This window comes from Podarcis bocagei (genome assembly GCF_964188305.1).
Source record: "Podarcis bocagei genome assembly, chromosome: 1".
Classification (NCBI taxonomy): Eukaryota; Metazoa; Chordata; class Lepidosauria; order Squamata; family Lacertidae; genus Podarcis; species Podarcis bocagei.
Window position 1 is genome coordinate 28546176 of NC_138125.1, and position 18614 is coordinate 28564789.

The 18614-nt window shown below is 42.5% G+C and overlaps 1 protein-coding gene across 1 annotated transcript in view; it reads left to right on the forward strand.

Annotated features, from left to right (window-relative positions):
- Nucleotides 1-17411, forward strand: part of SEL1L (SEL1L adaptor subunit of SYVN1 ubiquitin ligase) — a 37760-nt gene extending 20349 nt beyond the window's left edge. The window contains exons 12-21 of the mRNA XM_081172996.1: nucleotides 1126-1194; nucleotides 1534-1611; nucleotides 2406-2468; nucleotides 3486-3573; nucleotides 6200-6348; nucleotides 7654-7819; nucleotides 9337-9411; nucleotides 9999-10171; nucleotides 10493-10621; nucleotides 12665-17411. Of these exons, the coding sequence (XP_081029122.1) occupies nucleotides 1126-1194; nucleotides 1534-1611; nucleotides 2406-2468; nucleotides 3486-3573; nucleotides 6200-6348; nucleotides 7654-7819; nucleotides 9337-9411; nucleotides 9999-10171; nucleotides 10493-10621; nucleotides 12665-12868 (1194 nt within the window). The 3' untranslated portion in view covers nucleotides 12869-17411. The remainder of the gene's footprint in view (nucleotides 1-1125; nucleotides 1195-1533; nucleotides 1612-2405; nucleotides 2469-3485; nucleotides 3574-6199; nucleotides 6349-7653; nucleotides 7820-9336; nucleotides 9412-9998; nucleotides 10172-10492; nucleotides 10622-12664) is intronic.
- The last annotated feature ends 1203 nt before the right edge of the window (nucleotides 17412-18614 follow it).

Here is an 18614-nt window from a genome sequence, read left to right on the forward strand (position 1 = left end):
AGCTCTTGTATTCTTAAGAGTTTGGAAGAAGAAGAAGAGTTTGGATTTGATATCCCGCCTTTCACTCCCCTTCAGGAGTCTCAAAGCGGCTAACATTCTCCTTTCTCTTCCTCCCCCACAACAAACAATCTGTGAGGTGAGTGGGGCTTAGAGACTTCAAAGAAGTGTGACTGGCCCAAGGTCACCCAGCAGCTGCATGTGGAGGAGCGGGGAATCGAACCCGGTTCCCCAGATTACAAGACTACCGCTCTTAACCACTACACCACACTGGCTCTCTTAAGCTTAACAGCTCTCTTAAGCTGTTTCATATATAAGATCATACATCTGTCTGAAATGAGAATCTAGTTTACATTGTGTATCTGAACCAAAGCCTGGCTTGGGTTGTTTCTGTTCTGGAAACATCCAGGTTAAACTGCTGTATTGCGTTAAATGTGGCACTGCCTTGAAAGATAATTTGGGACCTACAGCTAATGCAGAATGCTGCAGGTTGGTTGCTAACTGGGACAAGAAGGCTTGAACATGTAACACTGGTTTCTGGCCCAACTTCATTGACTGTCAGTTTGTTTCCAGCCTCAATTAAAAGTTGTGGTTTTGAGGCTCTGAATCACCTTTCCCCATATAAACCTGCCCTGACCCTGAGATCATCATTGGAGGTTCTTCTCTGAGCACCACCCCCAAAGACGGCCCGGAAAGTGACAATGAGAGAATAGGCCATTTTTGTAGTAACTTTCCCTACTTTTGTAATGCTTTCCCAAGGGAGGCTTGCCTGGCACCAACTCTTCCATTGTTATGGCACCAGGAAAAACTGTTTTCATTTTCCTGAGCACTTGGGCAGCACCAATAATTGGGTACTTTTACGCCAGTTAGGTTTATGTACTCTTTACTGTATCATCATGTTTTATACTTGTAAATTGATTCAGGACATTATGTTATGGTAAACAGTTTATGAATTTAATTAACTAATACAAACTTGCTCACTTGGCTGAGTAAGCAGTGAAGCTGGTTGTTATTATTGCCAAGTTTTCAAGATTGCCAGGTCAAACAACACAACAAAGAGCACATTTAACTGAGTTCTGGAATTACGTAGCAATAGTTATGGATGTTTTCTCTTATTCCATTCTCTAGCGAGCTTTTGAATACTTCAATCAAGCAGCTACTGCTGGTAACTCCCATGCTATGGCATTTTTGGGAAAGGTAAGACACAGAGTACGTTTGGGAAGATATTCTGGGTTGTCACTGAAATCAACCGGCTAACTGCTTAAAAAAATAATAATCTAAAGGTGAACCTGGGTGCTTAAGATGGGCCTTTGGTCTAATTCAGCAGGGAGGGCTGCTCTTATGTTACATCCCCCCACCCCGAAAAGTTTTTCCTTTACGTGTTTTTAAGACTTTAGTTAGTTGGGCAGCAATGTTTCTGCTTTAGTTAGAGCGGAAGTTACAGTAAAGTGTACTAAAGTTTCATTATGCATGAAAGAGTCTCTCAGCTCATGTCTCTTTTTCCAAAAAATCTTCAGTTACATTTTGTTCTTCCAGATGTATTCAGAAGGAAGTGATATTGTACCTCAAAGCAATGAGACAGCTCTTCAGTACTTCAAGAAAGCTGCTGATATGGTATGTTTCTACTAAATGAGCATTTTAATTTTCATAGTTGTCATAAAAGTACAGTGTTTGAGGTCCCAGTCAATTGGGCGCATGACGCCTTGTGCTGATGGTACATAGGCCGCCAAGCCAAGAATTATTTATAAAATCATTCTTGGACGTTGTCAGAGGCAGTTTACAGAAAAAGAAATACTATACAAAATTGATAGTGGCAGTCATATAATCAATAACCAAAGACAGAGAGCAGTTTAAAACAAATGGAACACCAACAGAACCGGTGTCTGAAAAAAGGAAGAGTTTTTAAGGCCCATTTAAAAATCAGCAGCTCTGTAAGGAGGGAGTTGCACAATTCTGTCTGTCATCACAGAAAAGGTTGTTTCTCGTGCCCCAGCTTAACTGCAGGTACATGAACAAGTCCTCTGAAGTAGATCTTAATGCCTGCATAAGTTTGTACAGGTGTAGGCAGTCCTTCAGATAATAAGTTCTCAAACTAGTTGGAACTTTGAAGGTCAAAAACAGCACTTTGAGATAACAGTTCATTCCTTTTCACATGCCTTCAGCCCAAGAATTATACCTTCAACACTGCCTGAAGCTATCAAGTGTCTGACATCAAATGTGTCCTAGCTTTCAGTGGAATCAAGAATTTTACAGAGCACATACAATAGGCCTAAACTTGGCATTGTGATGCTTTTTTTGAAGGCCTAAAAACACATGTTCTTTTATTCTTCAGAATGTTAGAAATACGTGGTGAAGATCTAGATTCAAACTTGTAATTGCATTCCAATTTATTCCCTTTCATTTTTTAGGGCAATCCAGTAGGGCAGAGTGGCCTAGGGATGGCTTATCTGTACGGAAGAGGTGTTCCAGTGGTAAGTCTGCCTGGCACTTTAATGTGGCAGTACTAATCTTCTAGGAAAGAGCCGTTTATGTGTAAAATAAGTGACTCACTTGCCTTGAAAAATTAAAGCCATCGCTCTGCATGGTGCTTTAGGGTGCAAGAGGGCAGGGCTTGAAGCCCATAATTTGACTTGGGGGTGAAGAGGAGGAAAGGCAGAGGTAAACAGGGAAAGAACACGTATTTTAGTTATATGTTGTCATGATTAGTTACGCTTGGGCATTGGGAATATGGGATTTTGCCAAAGGCTTCATAGAAAATGTAGGTTTTGAGAATATGAGGAAGTTCTGAGAATCGAAACAATAAAGTGCAGCAAGGGAGGAAATACAGAGTTGCTTAAGAGAGCCGGGTGGGGGAGTGGGGTTGGCTGTTCTATGTGACAGTGCTGGATAACGGAAGGTCATATTCGAGGATGTATTGGGAACCAAGAAGGAGAGAGAGGGCTGTCCCATAAATCACAAGGAATCCCATTTAATCACAAGGAAAGGGAGCTTCTGCTAGATCTGAGAGTAGACAGGAAGCCCACGTAGGGTAACTTGAGATTGCCAGGGCTCAAGTTCAATATAGCTTTCCCCTTCTAGTATCAATATCTGTCTGCCGTGATATATCAGTTGCCCATTATCCACACTTTCCAGAAACAGCTGAAGACATTTTTGTTCTGACTGACTTTCCAAGCTGGACAAATGGGTCTTTATCACAAGTTTACACTTGTTAGGGTCTTAGTTTTCTTTTAAATGTATTTGTTGTTGCGTTTTTAACTGTTTTTAACTGTTTTAATTATATTGTGCGAAAATTGCCTTGAGATGCAGGCTTAGAAGTTACATTAACTGTAATAATAATAATAATAATAATAATAATAATAATAATAATAATAATAATAATAATAATAATAATATAATCCAGTAATAGCTATAAAAGTGTCTGGTAAAACTTTCAAAGTGACGTAGAACTGCAACAATCCTGATTATCAGTTGTCTTTGTCTTCTTGCAGAATTATGAGCTAGCCTTGAAGTATTTCCAGAAGGCAGCAGAACAGGGATGGGTTGATGGGCAGCTTCAGCTGGGCTCCATGTATTACAGTGAGTGACTTTAAGCCTATGTTCAGTATCTACAGCTTGGGGTCTGCAGTACTAGTCGGTGACCAGGAGGTGGCAGTTGCACTCAAAAAATGGTTGGATTTTTAAGAGTAAAAATACAGTGGTACCTCCGGTTACGTACCGTAGATTCCGGCGTATTAGGCAACTGGTCGTATAAGACGACCCCCCAATTTTTGCTGTTAAATTATAGAGTTTGGCCACTCGCCAAGCACCGCCAAGGGCAGAGCGCGCACCCCTCCATTGCCTCTGCCGTCGCAGCAGCAGCAGCCTGAGGCAAGGCGTTTGGTGGGCAGAACTCCCTCCCTCCGGGAAAAGGCCCCGAGCGGCCGCCTCGGCCTCCGCCGCCCTCGCCTGTGGGGATGCCCAGCTGCTTGGAGCCCCGGCCGAAGCCGCGCACCACCTCGCCGTGGCAGGCTCTTCATGGCACCCGTGAGCCAAGCGAAGCTCTGCGCAGCCACGGCAGAGGCCAGATCCGGCTCCCACGGGCAGGCGGGTGAGTGCCATGCTCGGAACTACTTTCCGTGTCACAGGAGGCTGCGTCCCCTTCTGTGGGGAGGGAGGAGGAGCGACGGCAGAAGGGACGCCTCTGCTCACCGGCTCCCTCTCCTCCTTCGAAACAGGTAGCTCCGCGTATACCCGGTGTGTAAGATGACCCCTGAATTTTGGGGTGATTTTCCAGGGATAAAAAGTCGTCTTGTATGCTGGAACATACGGTGCTTAATTCATTCTGGAGGCCTGTTCTTAACCTGAAACTGTTCTTAACCTGAAGCACCACTTTAGCTAATGGGGGCTGCTGCGCTGCCACCGCGCGATTTCTGTTCTCATCCTGAAGCAAAGTTCTTAACCCGAGGTACTATTTCTGGGTTAGTGGAGTCTGTAACCTGAAGCGTATATAACCCGAGGTACCGCTGTACTTTCTTTGTAATTTTTCATTTTCAATTTTGGCATAGGCCAAAACCAGTAGACATACAATGTACATAAGTTCCCCCCCCTGGTGGCATCAAATTTATTTCCCCTGCTGTATTGTATTTGGTCATTTGAACAGATATCCTTCTTGTTGAAGCCATTTCAAAGAACAGACCTGTGTACTTTCTCTTTTCTGTGAACAATAGGAAACTAAATATTATTTTACTGACGTGTGTGTGCGCGCGCGCGCAGAGACAAAGAAAAATAATGTTGCACACAGCACATAAAACTCTGGAGTTTGTTACCAGGCAATGTAGTGGCCACCACCTTAGATGGCTTTAATAAGCATTTGGACAAATTGAAAACTTAAGAAGATCACGAATGGGACGCAGGTGGCGCTGTGGGTTAAACCACAGAACCTAGGGCTTGCCAATCAGAAGGTCGGCGGTTCGAATCCCCGCGACGGCGTGAGCTCCCGTTGATTGGTCCCTGCTCCTGCCAACCTAGCAGTTCAAAATCACGCCGAAGTGCAAGTAGATAAATGGGTACCGCTCCGACGGGAAAGTAAACAGCATTTCCGTGCGCTGCTCTGGTTCGCCAGAAGCAGCTTAGTCATGCTGGCCACATGACCCGGAAGCTGTACGCCGGCTCCCTCGGCCAGTAAAGTGAGATGAGCGCAGCAACCCCAGTGTCCGCAACTGTACCTAATGGTCAGGGGTCCCTTTACCTTTAAGAAGATCGCCGGGGACGGGGCAGAAAAAAGCTCAACAAATTTTTAGATGACCTCCCCCCAAAAAAGCTCAACATTTTTTGTTGAGCCGCTGATTGTCTGGATTTTCACTTTGGGAAATATGGCAACCCTTGTTTTAGTGTTGACATTTTGTGTTGTGGCAGTATAGAAATACTTTTATAAATTCATGCAATACATAAATGCATAAAATGATAGCTGTGTATGGTCTTCAGTGCCAGAGACAGTATTCCTTGGAATACCAGTTGCTGGGGATCATGAGCAGGGATAGTCTTATCGCACTCATGTTTTGCTTGTGTGCTTCCTGTAGGTATCTGTGGCCACTGTAACTAAACGGGCCTTTGATCTAATTCTCTAGGGCTCAGGTTCTTGTTATGGGTTTATTCAAGTTTTTTTTTGCAGATTGGGACTCCTACCACACTTTGAATAAGGATTGGAAGCAGTGTATGTTGCTTATTTTAAAGATTGCAGACCTGCTTATCAAGAAGTAGGCCTTGTTGAACTTGATAGAACTCTGGCGTGAAATGTTTTTTTAGATTGGGCTGTGTGTTGGGTTATCCACCTTGGTTAATGAAGTGAAAGGCGAGATAAAAATTCTACAAAGAATCATAGAATAGTAGAGTAGGAAGGGATCTTGAACTAAAGCATCCATGGCAGATGGCCAGACAAACATTTGCAGCAGTATACTGTAATCAGTACAATCCTTGTAAGAAACTCACTACTTTTAATACCCAGGAGGCCTAATACTTAATGCTCTTTCAGAACTGAATGTGCTTTCCCGATAAACAGTTAATATTTACTAGTGTTGTATATTTAAATGTTACTTTTTCCACTTTACTGTCATTTAGCTTTCGTACTTTTGGATTTATGGGGAGAATGCTGGTAAGCCAAGTGGCATCAACTTCAATCCTTCTAGCTGCCCCTAATCCTGTATTGTCACTTCTCTCTTTGCAGATGGAATTGGAGTCCAAAGAGACTATAAGCAAGCCTATAAGTATTTTAACTTGGCTTCTCAAGGAGGGCACATTCTGGCCTTCTATAACTTGGCACAAATGCATGCCACTGGCACTGGTGTCATGCGCTCCTGTCATACTGCTGTGGAGGTAAGCATTAACTTCCTTCCTTTGCAGACTTACAGGCAAGGCCTTAGCAAAGTTGTCGGAGGTACAATCAAGCAGCCGTCTTTGCTCATGGGGTTGAATTTGCTTTAAATGTTCTGACTGCTCTGGGTGGGATTCAGCTAATGAGTTCTATCAGCAGAAGCCCACATGAGGACTTCCACTTGCACAGCAGGGCTTCTCTCCCCCACATGCCCTCTGAAATTGTCTCTGAGAACCCCCAGAACAACATCCGGAGGGTGGAAAGAGGGAGACGTTGCATTTGGCAGGTTGCAATGCTTGTGCTGATGGAGCAATCCACATAGAGGGATGTTGAATTCCTCCCTCTTTGTTAGATCTGTACTCCTTTCGGTTCATGCTAAAAATAGTTTTATTTATATAGTCTACCCATATCCATAGAACGTTGATGTGTGTTTTAACCTGTTTTTAGTTTATTGCTGATTTAAATTATTTTAATGTAACTGTTTTACCGATAATTTTAGGGGTTTTTTTCCTCTTTGTAAACCACTTTGAGGGTTTTTTTTCACAATTAAGTGGTGTCTAAATTTTATGAAATAAATGCATCGTATTTCAGTTATGTAGTTTTAAGACCATGTTTGGGTCACAAATGTACAGGGTTTGAAAAGCTTCAAAGTAAATAAAGTGGAAGGACTTTTAATTCCAGTGTACTCAATTAAATGCTTTTGTAAGATTTTTTAAAAACTATTCTTAGCAGATTGCTGGTCTTTGGAGAATAAAATCTATTCTTCATCTGAGTTGTACAATATTGTCCTTAAATTTCAGTCCACTATAAAAACATGAACACTTTCCAAGTTAAACACTTTCCACTAGAATATAATATAAATTAAGGTGAATGCTTCTAAGTCTAACTTGAGAGCAACAAAATATGGTTATATAAATCTGAAGTCTTTAAAGCTGGGATGGGGAATTTGTTACGTTCCAGATGCTGTTGGACTCCAATTTCTGTCAGTCCCAACCAACATGGCCAATGGTCAGGGAAGATGGAATTTGTCATCCACCAACATCTGGAAGGCTGCATGTTCCCCATCCCTGCTTTAAAGTAAACTTGGCAGATGATTTGTGCAACAGGTGAATTCCTGAATGAATTTTTATGTAGTGTTTGTCACTCATTTCCCTGCTGAATGGCTGTGCACCCTGATCCTTTTATGCCTTGATGCCTTCTGAATCTCACAAATGAAGGTTCTGCAGGAATACCTGTTTGTGTCTCCTCAATGTATTCTAAGTGGTTAGCTTAAAAAGTTACAGCTATCTTGTGTGTGTTCTCTGCAGCTGTTTAAGAACGTGTGTGAGCGAGGCCGTTGGTCTGAGAAGCTTATGACTGCCTACAACAGCTATAAAGATGGCGATACGAATTCTGCTGTTGTTCAATATCTGCTGTTGGCGGAACAAGGCTATGAGGTTGCACAAAGCAATGCTGCCTTCATTCTTGATCAAAGTAAGGGATTGGACTACATCTTGTATACATTACTGGCTTGGTGCTGATTAGCTATGCCGTGATTTTTAGCACTGAAGGTGGCTTCATATGTAATGATACGCTTCTGGGGTTAGAAATAACCAACCTGGAACAGCAAGCTTCTTGACAAATCATGAATTATAACTTAAACAGAAGAATTTATATATGTTCCATTATGGATAAAATCATAGAATGCTATAGTTAAAGTGTCCCTTCATTCCCCCCAAATGCCTGTCCAAACTGAGACCTTGCACTCAGTGGAGGTTGGTCCATTAGTGCAAATGGGACACTATCCCACTAAGCTCAGCCAACTTCCCACCTGCTTGCCTTCTTCCTTACATCCTATCCAGGGAGCTTTCTTCTCCTTAATCTCAGTGAGGATGGGGACAAACCTAGAATAAGTTTACTCTGCCTGCCTTTGACTCTGGTTCCACCTACTGTTGGCCCCTCTCTGCCTTCCCCCTTACTAGTTTCATTGGGCTTGCGCTTCTTCAGAGATGTCCAGGAAATCAATATTTTGCATGTGAAGCAATCACAATGCACATATTTCACATGCACTTGCTTGTTGAAACTTAATGAATGGGTGCTATTGAAAAGACGATCTGTGTTAATCTTGGGCAATGTAGTGGGATTGTTGGGCTTTTTAGGTAATCGCTGAAGTACGTAACTGTTTAAATTGACCCATTATCATGCTACTCTTAAGCAAGCTTCCTACTGAAAACTAGTATAGGCACCATGTGTGTTCCGTCACCATGGCATTCTATCCCAGTGTTTTTGCGGCTCTAAATTTAAAGTAAACTACAGGCCAAAATATCAGTTATGGAGAGAATTCTTCTCCCACTGGACCAGAATTGCAGTTTTGGGAGGAGGGGAAGAAACAGGATTATAATATATAATATATTATTTTTAGAATAGAACCAGGGCCTGCTGTTTTTTAAGCATTTTCCAGGTCAGTAAGGAAACACTGGGAAGCCTCCTCTCCAACAAGGGAGGGTAGGTGTTCTTGCCACCTTTGGATATTTGAGGGTTTTCAAGCCTTGCTCTTACAGGATTGCTTCCAAAGAGAAGATTTCATGAGCAGAAACATTTGTTTTATTTTTAAATATGTTCTTCCCCAGGCTCTTAGATGCAGGATGGCATCTTGCAAAGGGAACACAGGGGCAGAAAATCAGTCCCATGAAGGAAAGTGTAAAACACAAACCCACCATCTGTGCTTGCTGGTGTGCAGGGGCCTAGTGTAAGCTCCTGATTTTGGTAGGCTCTTGCCACCAACCACCATGACCATCAGGGTCTGGCACACTAGATGCAGGCAAGGGGTGGTGACTGTGTGATGTGAATGACAGAAATCATTTGGTTAACTTTGTGCAGCAGAACTAGGAGGCTGTGCCCACCCCTACTCGCATTAGATCATCAGCCTGAATCATGTGGGTACTTAATCCTTTGGAAATTAAATATGACTTGTGTGTTTAATTCTCCCAACATTTATTCTAATTCCTCAGAAGAGGCCAGCATAATAGAAGAGAATGAGACTTATCCCAGAGCCTTACTGCACTGGAATAGAGCAGCCTCCCAAGGTGAGTCATAACTCAAATTCTTCGGTTCCTCGGCCATAGCACACATGAGGAGTCCTTGTGGCAGATTCCTAAACAGACTGCTAAAGGGACCGAGAGATCCCTATTGCTGCTGTGTCTGTTCAGTAACTGGAAACAGATCATGAATAGGTTAAAGTCTTGCTTTGTGCCACCTGAATCCTCTCTTTCCTGCAGCCACATTTCTCTGACGATTGCAAAATACAGTCAGATCTAAGAAATCTTGCATATTACAGAGCTGAACTGATACTGGGTCTGCTTTTGCCATGTCAGTGCACTTGGCTCATTGTGAAGTAGCTGCTGTAATCAGCCTAAGTCCCAAACTTTGTAATTTCTGAAATGAAATTTCTGAAGGCTACCGTATTCTCAGGGTGCATTTGCATAATGGGGCACACATATTCAACTAAATACCACAATTCTGTCCATAGTGCCAGAAAATCTTGTGGTGGAATGAAATTCCTTCTACAGTTGGTTATTGGTCTGGGACACAAACCTACAATCCCTGGCAAACTGAAAGAAATGTGCCATATAGCTCACTCTTCTCTTCATCGTGGTTGTTCTTTTGCTGATAGGTTACACTGTTGCTCGACTGAAACTTGGCGATTACCATTTCTATGGCTTTGGAACTGAAGTTGATTACGAAACAGCATTTATTCACTACCGCCTGGCAACGGAGCAGCAGCACAGTGCCCAAGCTATGTTCAACCTGGGCTATATGCATGAGAAAGGACTTGGTATCAAGCAGGTGAGCCACCTTGGGAGACATGGTCATTGTGAAATTTGTTGCAGCAAAATTTCCAGTATGGTCAGTTGTAAGAATCTCTTGCCATCTACTGTAGGCATTTGTACATAATGCGCTGAGCGGCAGGTGGGGAAGGGAGGACTTTGCAATCTGGCTAAATGGAGACAAGGTCACCATTAATGAAAGTGCCTTGCATAATTATTATGCGTTATATTGGGGGGGGGGATATCAGCTTCCTGCTGTTATTTAGAAATCGGCACCAACAAGTTCAAGTTAATTGGTTTTGTCGTTCACAAATATATTTTAATTGTATGTATTTTGTAGGATATTCACCTCGCAAAACGCTTCTATGACATGGCAGCTGATGCCAGTCCAGATGCTCAAGTTCCAGTCTTCCTTGCACTCTGCAAACTAGGAATCATTTATGCCTTCCAGTATGTACAAGAAACCAATGTAAGTAATGCAGAGCTTTTATAGGAAAAGAATGATACTGAAGGTACTTTGATGGTGGTGCATTCCTGGTCAGAATTACCTCTCTTCCCCTTCTGTGTAACTGGCTTGAAGTATAGATGTGTAATTAGAAACAGCTTTAAGGTGCAGGAACACTTGCCTGTAGATAGAGCAGTTTCTGGCAATGTGAAGTTTTCAGGTTGGAGGTTAATGTTTGTCCTTGTCTTCTGTCCCACTTTGCCTGTAAAAGTGTTTCCTTGTCACACTTGCTCCCATTCAGCTAGTGAATTGAACCCAAAATTGAGGGATGTGGGTGGCGCTGTGGTCTAAACCACTGAGCCTCTTGGGCTAGCTGATCAGAAGGTCAGCAGTTCGAATCTCCATGATGGGGTGGGCTCCTGTTGCTCTGTCCCAGCTCCTACCAACCTGGCAGTTCGAAAGCACACCAGATAAATAGGTACCGCTGCAGTGGGAATGTAAATGGTGTTTCTGTGCGCTCTGCTTTCCATCACAGTGTTCTGTTGCTCCGGAAGCGGTTTAGTCATGCTGGCTACTTGACCCAGAAAGCTGTTTGTGAGCAAACAGCAACTCCCTCAGCCTGAAAACGAGATGAGCGCCGCAACCCCATAGTCACCTTTGACTGGACTTAACTGTCTGGGGGTCCTTTACCATTTACCTTTTTTAACCCAAAATTGACCCACTGCCCCTGTTGCAGTGCCTGACATCCTGGTGTTACCCTGGTTGACTGAGTTCTTAGGTAGTAATCCAGACTGTTCATGTTTTCACAAGACCCCTATTCATCATTATACTGGAGACTCCTTTGAAATCGTTGGATGTTATGCTGCAGGAGTAGCCAGCATGGTGCTGTTAGAAAAACCAAAAGTGAAGCATGAAGGCAGTTTCCATCCCATGCTGTCCCTTCCCCCACAGCCTCCAGAACTGGTATTCATTGCCATAACTCCTCTGACAAGGGAGACTCCATTTAGCCATCATTGCTAATATCCAGCTATCTAAGGGATCCTTAGGCTGTAAAACCATCAAGTTGAGTGTGAGGAGAGAGAGTCTGAACCTATGCCGGTCAGGGTTATGACTCCTTTTTCTTGTTTATTTCAACTGGTAGTACTCCCATTGGATAGGGACTTAACTTGGCCTGTTTTCAGGAAAGCCCTGGGGCACTTCATTTTTGCCCCTTAGAAATGAGCCTTCATATTTCTCTTGCACTCTGCTACAGTCAATTGGGGTTTAATCATGAAGCAGTAAGCTGCAGGAATGCCAAGCTGAAGCTGTGCACTCATCCCACCACCTTTCAGACTGATCACTTTATATTCCTGTTGAGGAAGAGTGGGAGAGAAGTGCTCCCATGCGTGTTGCAGAGCTGTAGGTGGTGGTAGCCAGTGGGCAGGTATAAAATTTAACTCGAGTTAAAAATAAAACTTGCAGCACATGTAATACATGGGAGGTGAAATACACTAAACAGCTTTCCAGCATCCTTGAAGAAAGAACATAACCTGGCTGCAAGGTTGCCACAGATAAGTTGCCCATTGAAAAGGCAAGGTTTACACCCAGTAACATTCTTGTTCAGGGACGTGGGTGGCGCTGTGGTTTAAACCACTGTACCACTTGGACTTACTGATCGAAAGGTCGGCAGTTCGAGGCCCTGCAATAGGGTGAGTTCCCATTGCTCAGTCCCAGCTCCTGCCAACTTGGCAGTTCAAAAGCACACAGTGCAAGTAGATAAATAGGTACCGCTCTGGCGGGAAGGTAAACAGCGTTTCCATGTGCTGCTCTGGCTTTGCCATAAGTGACTTAGTCATGCTGGCCACATGACCCGGAAAACGGTCTGTGGACAGACGCCAGCTCCCTTGGCTTGTAGAGCGAGATGAGCGCCGCAACCCCAGAGTTGTTCGTGAGTGGATTTAACTGTCAGGGGTACCTTTACCTTTACCTTTTAACATTCTTGTTCACATAAGGGACAGGAAGCTATTGAAATTGTGGACAGCAGCTGAGGACTGAATGCCTCTCGCTTTGTCTGTTTTTTTTGTTTAGATCAAAGAAGTGTTCTCACACCTTGACATGGACCAGCTCTTGGGACCTGAGTGGGACCTTTACCTCATGACCATCATTGCTTTACTCTTGGGCACAGTCATTGCTTACAGGCAGAGGCAGCACCAGGCAATTCCCAGGCCGGCAGGGCCCCGGCCAGCTGTGCCTCTCCAGGATCCTCCCCCAGAGCATCAGCCACCGCAATAGCAGGAGCCTCAGCGAAGTGAACTGGATTTTCCAGCCGGGACTGTTTTGTGTGGTTTTAGGACACCCCATGAATGGGCCACATCTGCAAGGGAGGTGCAAAAGAGTGTTGCGTTCCAAAAGTCGCTTAGGACTCTTACCTTTCTTTTTTCAGGGATATGTATATTTTCTCAATGCGGAGTTGAATGTTATTTCAGTGCCAGTGGAATAACGAAACAGCTTTTGTGAAACACAGAAGTGATGCCTGCTGTACCAGATTGTTCAGTGCCCTTTTTCAGTTGTGTCTCAATAGTTCAGGTGATGATTGTGGTGGAGGTTGCCCTACACAGAAAGGAAACTTATAGTCGAGTCTTTGTTCCAGAAAGTCAAGCCTCTGCTTTTCTTCTAAGTAAAAAAGGCCATGTGAGTATGTTTGCAATTGTGATAAACTTGATTTATTTTTCTGGTTCTCTTCCCAATTCTTTTGACACCATCTTAATCCCTTAATAGTATTTCCCACCCTTGAGTGTCTGTGGGTGCTTTCATTTGGATATATCAGTCCATAAGAAGCAGATAAAAAGACTATCGGTAAATATGAATATACTTATTCTCGGTGATCTGTGCTTACCCCTCCCCACTTAGGCAAATTCTTCCTAACAGCAGTGGATGAAGTATGATTGCACTTATAAAATGACAAATATTTTAACGAACAAGTCCTCTGCAACGTGTGCAGAATTCTGATTTTTTTGAATTATGTACACTGCAAGAACCTGTCTGAGACGTGTAAGGATTCCACCCCACCCAAGCTCACTCAGCCTCTTTTCTTTTCTTGTTCCACAAATATGCCAAGATTAGCCAAATAGTGGGCTGGAGAAAAAGCCAATGCTTTGTTAAGCTCGGAAGGCATCTTTATGGCAGTCTTTCTTTTCTGTTGCTTTTCCAGTCCATCATAATTCAGGTCTAATGAGCCGGATTTGTCTTAACCTGATATTGCAAATTCTATTCAAGCATTCAGTTCTAAATGCATGAAGGGGCCCTGCAGGAATGTATGGCACTAGCCCTGGCCCCATGGCAACACAGGCATTTGCAGCATTCCACAGCTCATGTGTGATCATCTCTTCGATGCACATAGGATTTCATCCTCGGAGGCGGGAATCCAATCTTGTCCCTGTGTTGGAAAACCTGTGCGCATAGAAAGCAGCCCCCTTCAGACTGAGCTGAAAATGGCAAGACAACGCTGGCATGCATTGTGTGAAGAGGGCATTCCCACAGGTTTCAAATTCCCAAACAGGATGGTTGCAGTAGGTGTAGGAGACTGTGCAACTTTGGGTTATTAATGTAACCTCAATCTACATATCTAAAAATTGGTTACTACTATTTCTGTTGCATTAGCTATCGTGAGATGCAAAGCACTCAATTAGCATAAAGTAGTCGACTCTAAATGTATCAGTTAATAACACCCACACCATTTATACCAGTTTGGCTCCAGCACACATTATTTTTAAGCTCCTTAGAGAGTAGGAATATGTTTCAGGGGTGAGAGGATCCCCAGACTCTGATGTCATATAAGAGCTGTTGTAGTACGAAAACAAATCTCAACAAGTTTTTCTTTGGCCTCAAATCAAACAACATCTTCCAGGCTATAAGACAACTATGGACACTTGCTGTTTAACCCATTGTTCTTTTAGTAAGTCACTACATGAAGCAAAGATGCAAGGATAATTTTCTGGCTCAACGGATGCACAGAAACGTGTTCCTTTTTTAACTACTACAGTAGCATATACAGGTGTCTGTTTCTAGAGCATCATTACATAAGCCGTTGGTACCATTGAAAGCAATGTGGTATTTAAATGTTGTTTAGAGTCTGGACTGCGTACGTTGCATGCTTCTCAAAAGCACCTTATCTTGCCTTGTTCAAATGCCAACAGTCTTTGTTAGTAAGCAAGTAGACAAGCATAGTTGGAGTAGCAAGGGCTTCCATTAAAAGAGAGACACCGTATGGCTCTGAAATGTTAGAATACTATTGAGCAAGATTATCTTCCATTAACATGTCTTGGAATCTGTGAGAAGAGCTTCTAGAAGCTGGGTGTTGTGCAGCTTAACAGTATTATGAGGTTGGACAACTTAGTAGGTGGTCCGAAAGCTTTTTCCCCCCAAAAAAATCTGCACATCAGATAGACAAGGTGCAAACGAAAACTAAAACCTTATCATAATTTGGGTCCTACATACAGGCTACAGTTCAAAGGAACAACAGGGGTGTGGGGGGGATATTCCTTTGGCGTTTCAGTAGCTTTCACAGCCCTGGAGGCAAGCCACAGCTTTAGCAAACTGCTTGCCTCTTCGGAAGTGGGAGCTGTAACTGAAAATATTCAAGGCTCCAGTTGCAAGTGATGGTCTCTCTGTTCGTGCATTTGTTAATTACTACAGGGTAAAATCCAGAAAAGTGTGCTTGATTTCAAATGAGACTAAATTGTGATACAGTTGTTTCCTACGTTAAAATCAATACTTTCTTTGGAATGAACAGCTTAGTAACTGCATAATTCTTCAAAATTTCCAAAATATTCCCCTCCACTATCTCATTTTATTGCTTCTGTGGAGCTTTTTAAAGAATTGCTAATTGTACCACTTTAAATTTGTTTTGATTCACTTGAAGAACATAATAGTTGGCTCACTCTTTAATTTCCACTTGATATAGCAACTATAGCCCTCATAACCACATCCATACTAAAGCTAAACCTTGAGATAAGCAAAACACATGATCTCCCCTTTTGAATTATTTTCCTCCTTTAAAATGCAAGATAAGTAATAAGTGTGTTTCCCTTATGGAATTTGCCATTGCTGAAGCTATTTAAATAGCATCCATTTAGATTTGATGTAGCTGACAGCAGGTTATATGGGGGAACCATCAAGCAAACTCAGGGATTTAAGAAAAGATCAGTAGGTCTAGGTTATCCACATATAGTATCTTTGAACATCCTCTTGTTTTGAACTAACCTTTTAATTTTCCTTTTAAATTAAGACTAGCATCTATCAATATAAAATTGCTTGCATTCAGTTGGTGCTAGTAAAGCAGGCTTTGCCTTTTAAACTTTTTGTCATGGGGTGTGATTTTAGAGAGCATCCTCTTGCTATTTAGAGGGGCAGGTAGATTTAAATTATCTAAGCTAAATGGAATTGCTTGACATGGATCAAATTGTTGAGTTCAAATTGTGATTCTTTTATCCAAGATAGATCAGAACATAAGTGGACTTGGCTAAGGATCTGCTGAAACTTATGTCTTTCTAATCCATCTCTTTTCTGAAAATTGTCACTGTACCAGATGTTGTGAACGTGAACAGCAGCATGTTTCAGAGACTATAATTATATATCGTTGGAATTTTGCTTCCCTGGATGTAATTAGTGCTATCCATATGTATGAGAAATTTCTCCTTTCACACGTTAAGTGACAGTGTTTGAGTGAAGGGTTTACTCGAATCTTAAATCACTAAACCAGGAATAAACAGCATATTAGAAGTAGCAATGGATGTCCCACCACAGATCTGTGTTGGGTTAGTTCAGCTCTGCCTTTCTCTTCATGGTAGCTGTCACAGATGCTTCTTAATCTGCTTTTCCACAATGTGGCTGTATGTGTGAAAATACTTCACTCTGTGATTGACACCCTTGGGGAAATAAAGTGGGGGAAGCTTGCCTTCTAATATTTTAACTACTTACTGGGGGATGAGAAAAATTGAAAGAGAGTTGTTTCCCCACTATGTTTTAACAAACCAAACAATACAGAGCACCCAGTCCATCATCTCAAGGTAGCCATCACTGTTGAGCCCAGTTCGGGTTTTCTTTGACACAAGGTATTTTAAACAAGCCCTTGCTTAAACCAACAAATAAGAAGTTAGTTGTGACTGATCATTACACGAGGCTGGGTGGTATGTATAAACCAAGGCAGTAGTGCTTGCACACAAAGCACCAGCACACCAGTGTCATGTACCCCTAGCCCACACATCCCTGGTGCAACTGACTGGTTCCACTGATTTAAGTGAAACTTAAGTTACAATCCTATGCACGCTTGCCTAAGAATACACCCTGTTGAACCGAATGAACTTAATTCCAAGTAAATAAGCATAGGATCAGGCTGAAAGTCCAACGTAAGATGGATTGGGGCCAACAGCTTGCACTCTGTTAATTTGCTGTTTCTAAAACCCACATACCCAAGTTACAAGAATGGAAGCTTACTTTAACAACTCTTTAATATTTTAAACAGCACGACAAACAAATTACTTTCCACTTTTCTTCCTTTTTCTTTTTTGAAGCATTGGCATGATTTGAGAGCTGCAACTGAATGCATACAGTTGGAGAAGGCTAGTGAGAAGAGTCTTTGTCTCACGCTGGCCTAAATCACAAAGTGAATAAAGGGTTTTGTAAATTTTCTTTTGTATTTAAGATGATGCAGTATAAAGGCTGGAAAAGTGTAATATAACTGTAAACACATCCTGTTAATAGAAAGATGTACAGATTCATTTTGTACTATATCTTGTTGAATAAAGATGCCACTTTTGTGATTGGCCTGTAATGATGTAAGAGAAGTTGTGTTTCCTTTTTACGTTTAAAAAGAACTGGCATTTCTGACAAAAACTATGACCCATACAGCTGAACGAGAAATCCTCCCCCCTTTTTTATCAATTAATGCCTAACAATACAATAAAATTCTTGCCTACTTGGCAGTAAATGCTGATTTCAAGTAAATATACATAGGATTGCAACCTTAGGGTACAATACTATGCTTGCATACCAGGAAGTAAGTCCCACAGAGCTCAGTGGGGCTTAACTTATGCCTAAACTTGCATAGGACTGCAGTGTTACCGTCTGAGTCAACTTTTCCACCTTGGGAGGACTGAAACGCCTATGTGTTGCTTCCCTGTTTCACCTACCTCTTCTTCTTCCCTCCTCTTGTTGCTTCCCCTGTGTTGATGATAATAATAATAATAATAATATCTTTATTGCCATTGCCCCCTTCGGGGACAACGAAATTACTTGACTGCTCCATAAAAACACTAATTAAACAATACAGTATAATATAGCAAGGGAGATTAGATGACTTTCAAAGCCCGGGCTTCCCATTCAGGGCCGAGATCGCTCTGGAGAAGAAGCTGTTCTTAAGATGGCTTGTTCTTGTCTTCATCGTCCTGTATCTCCGTCCCGACGGCAAGAGCTCGAAGAGACAGTGACCAGGATGCGATGGATCTTTTACTATGTCCAGTGCCTTCCTATGGCACCTTGTGGCATAAATCTGCTCTAAGGTGGAGAGTGGGCAGCCAACAATGCTCTCTGCTGCCTTAACAACCCTTCACAACCCGACCCTGTCCTGGGTAGTACAGCTTCCGTACCACACACATAAGCCATAAGTGAGCACGCTCTCAATGGCACAGTGATAGAAGGCAAGCAGCAGTTTCTGCAGAAGATGGTTTTTCCTTAGTATTCTCAAATGTTAGAATGAATGTTAGATTGTGACTTTTGTGAGCTTTTATTTTTTGAGGCAGAGTGCCTGCCTTATATTCTGCAAAGCAGCAGGTGCACTATGAGGAAGAGAAGTTGTGAAGAGTGCTTTTTTTGCATGTAAAGAGAGCACAGGAAGAGAAGAGTCAGGAGCGCTGTCACATTATCATAGTAATGTGCAGAAGAACGGGAATATGTCCTCCACCTACTGTGCATGACCTGCACATATGCAGCTATGCATCACAGAATATATTCCTTATATGCACACAGTTGATGAATGGGT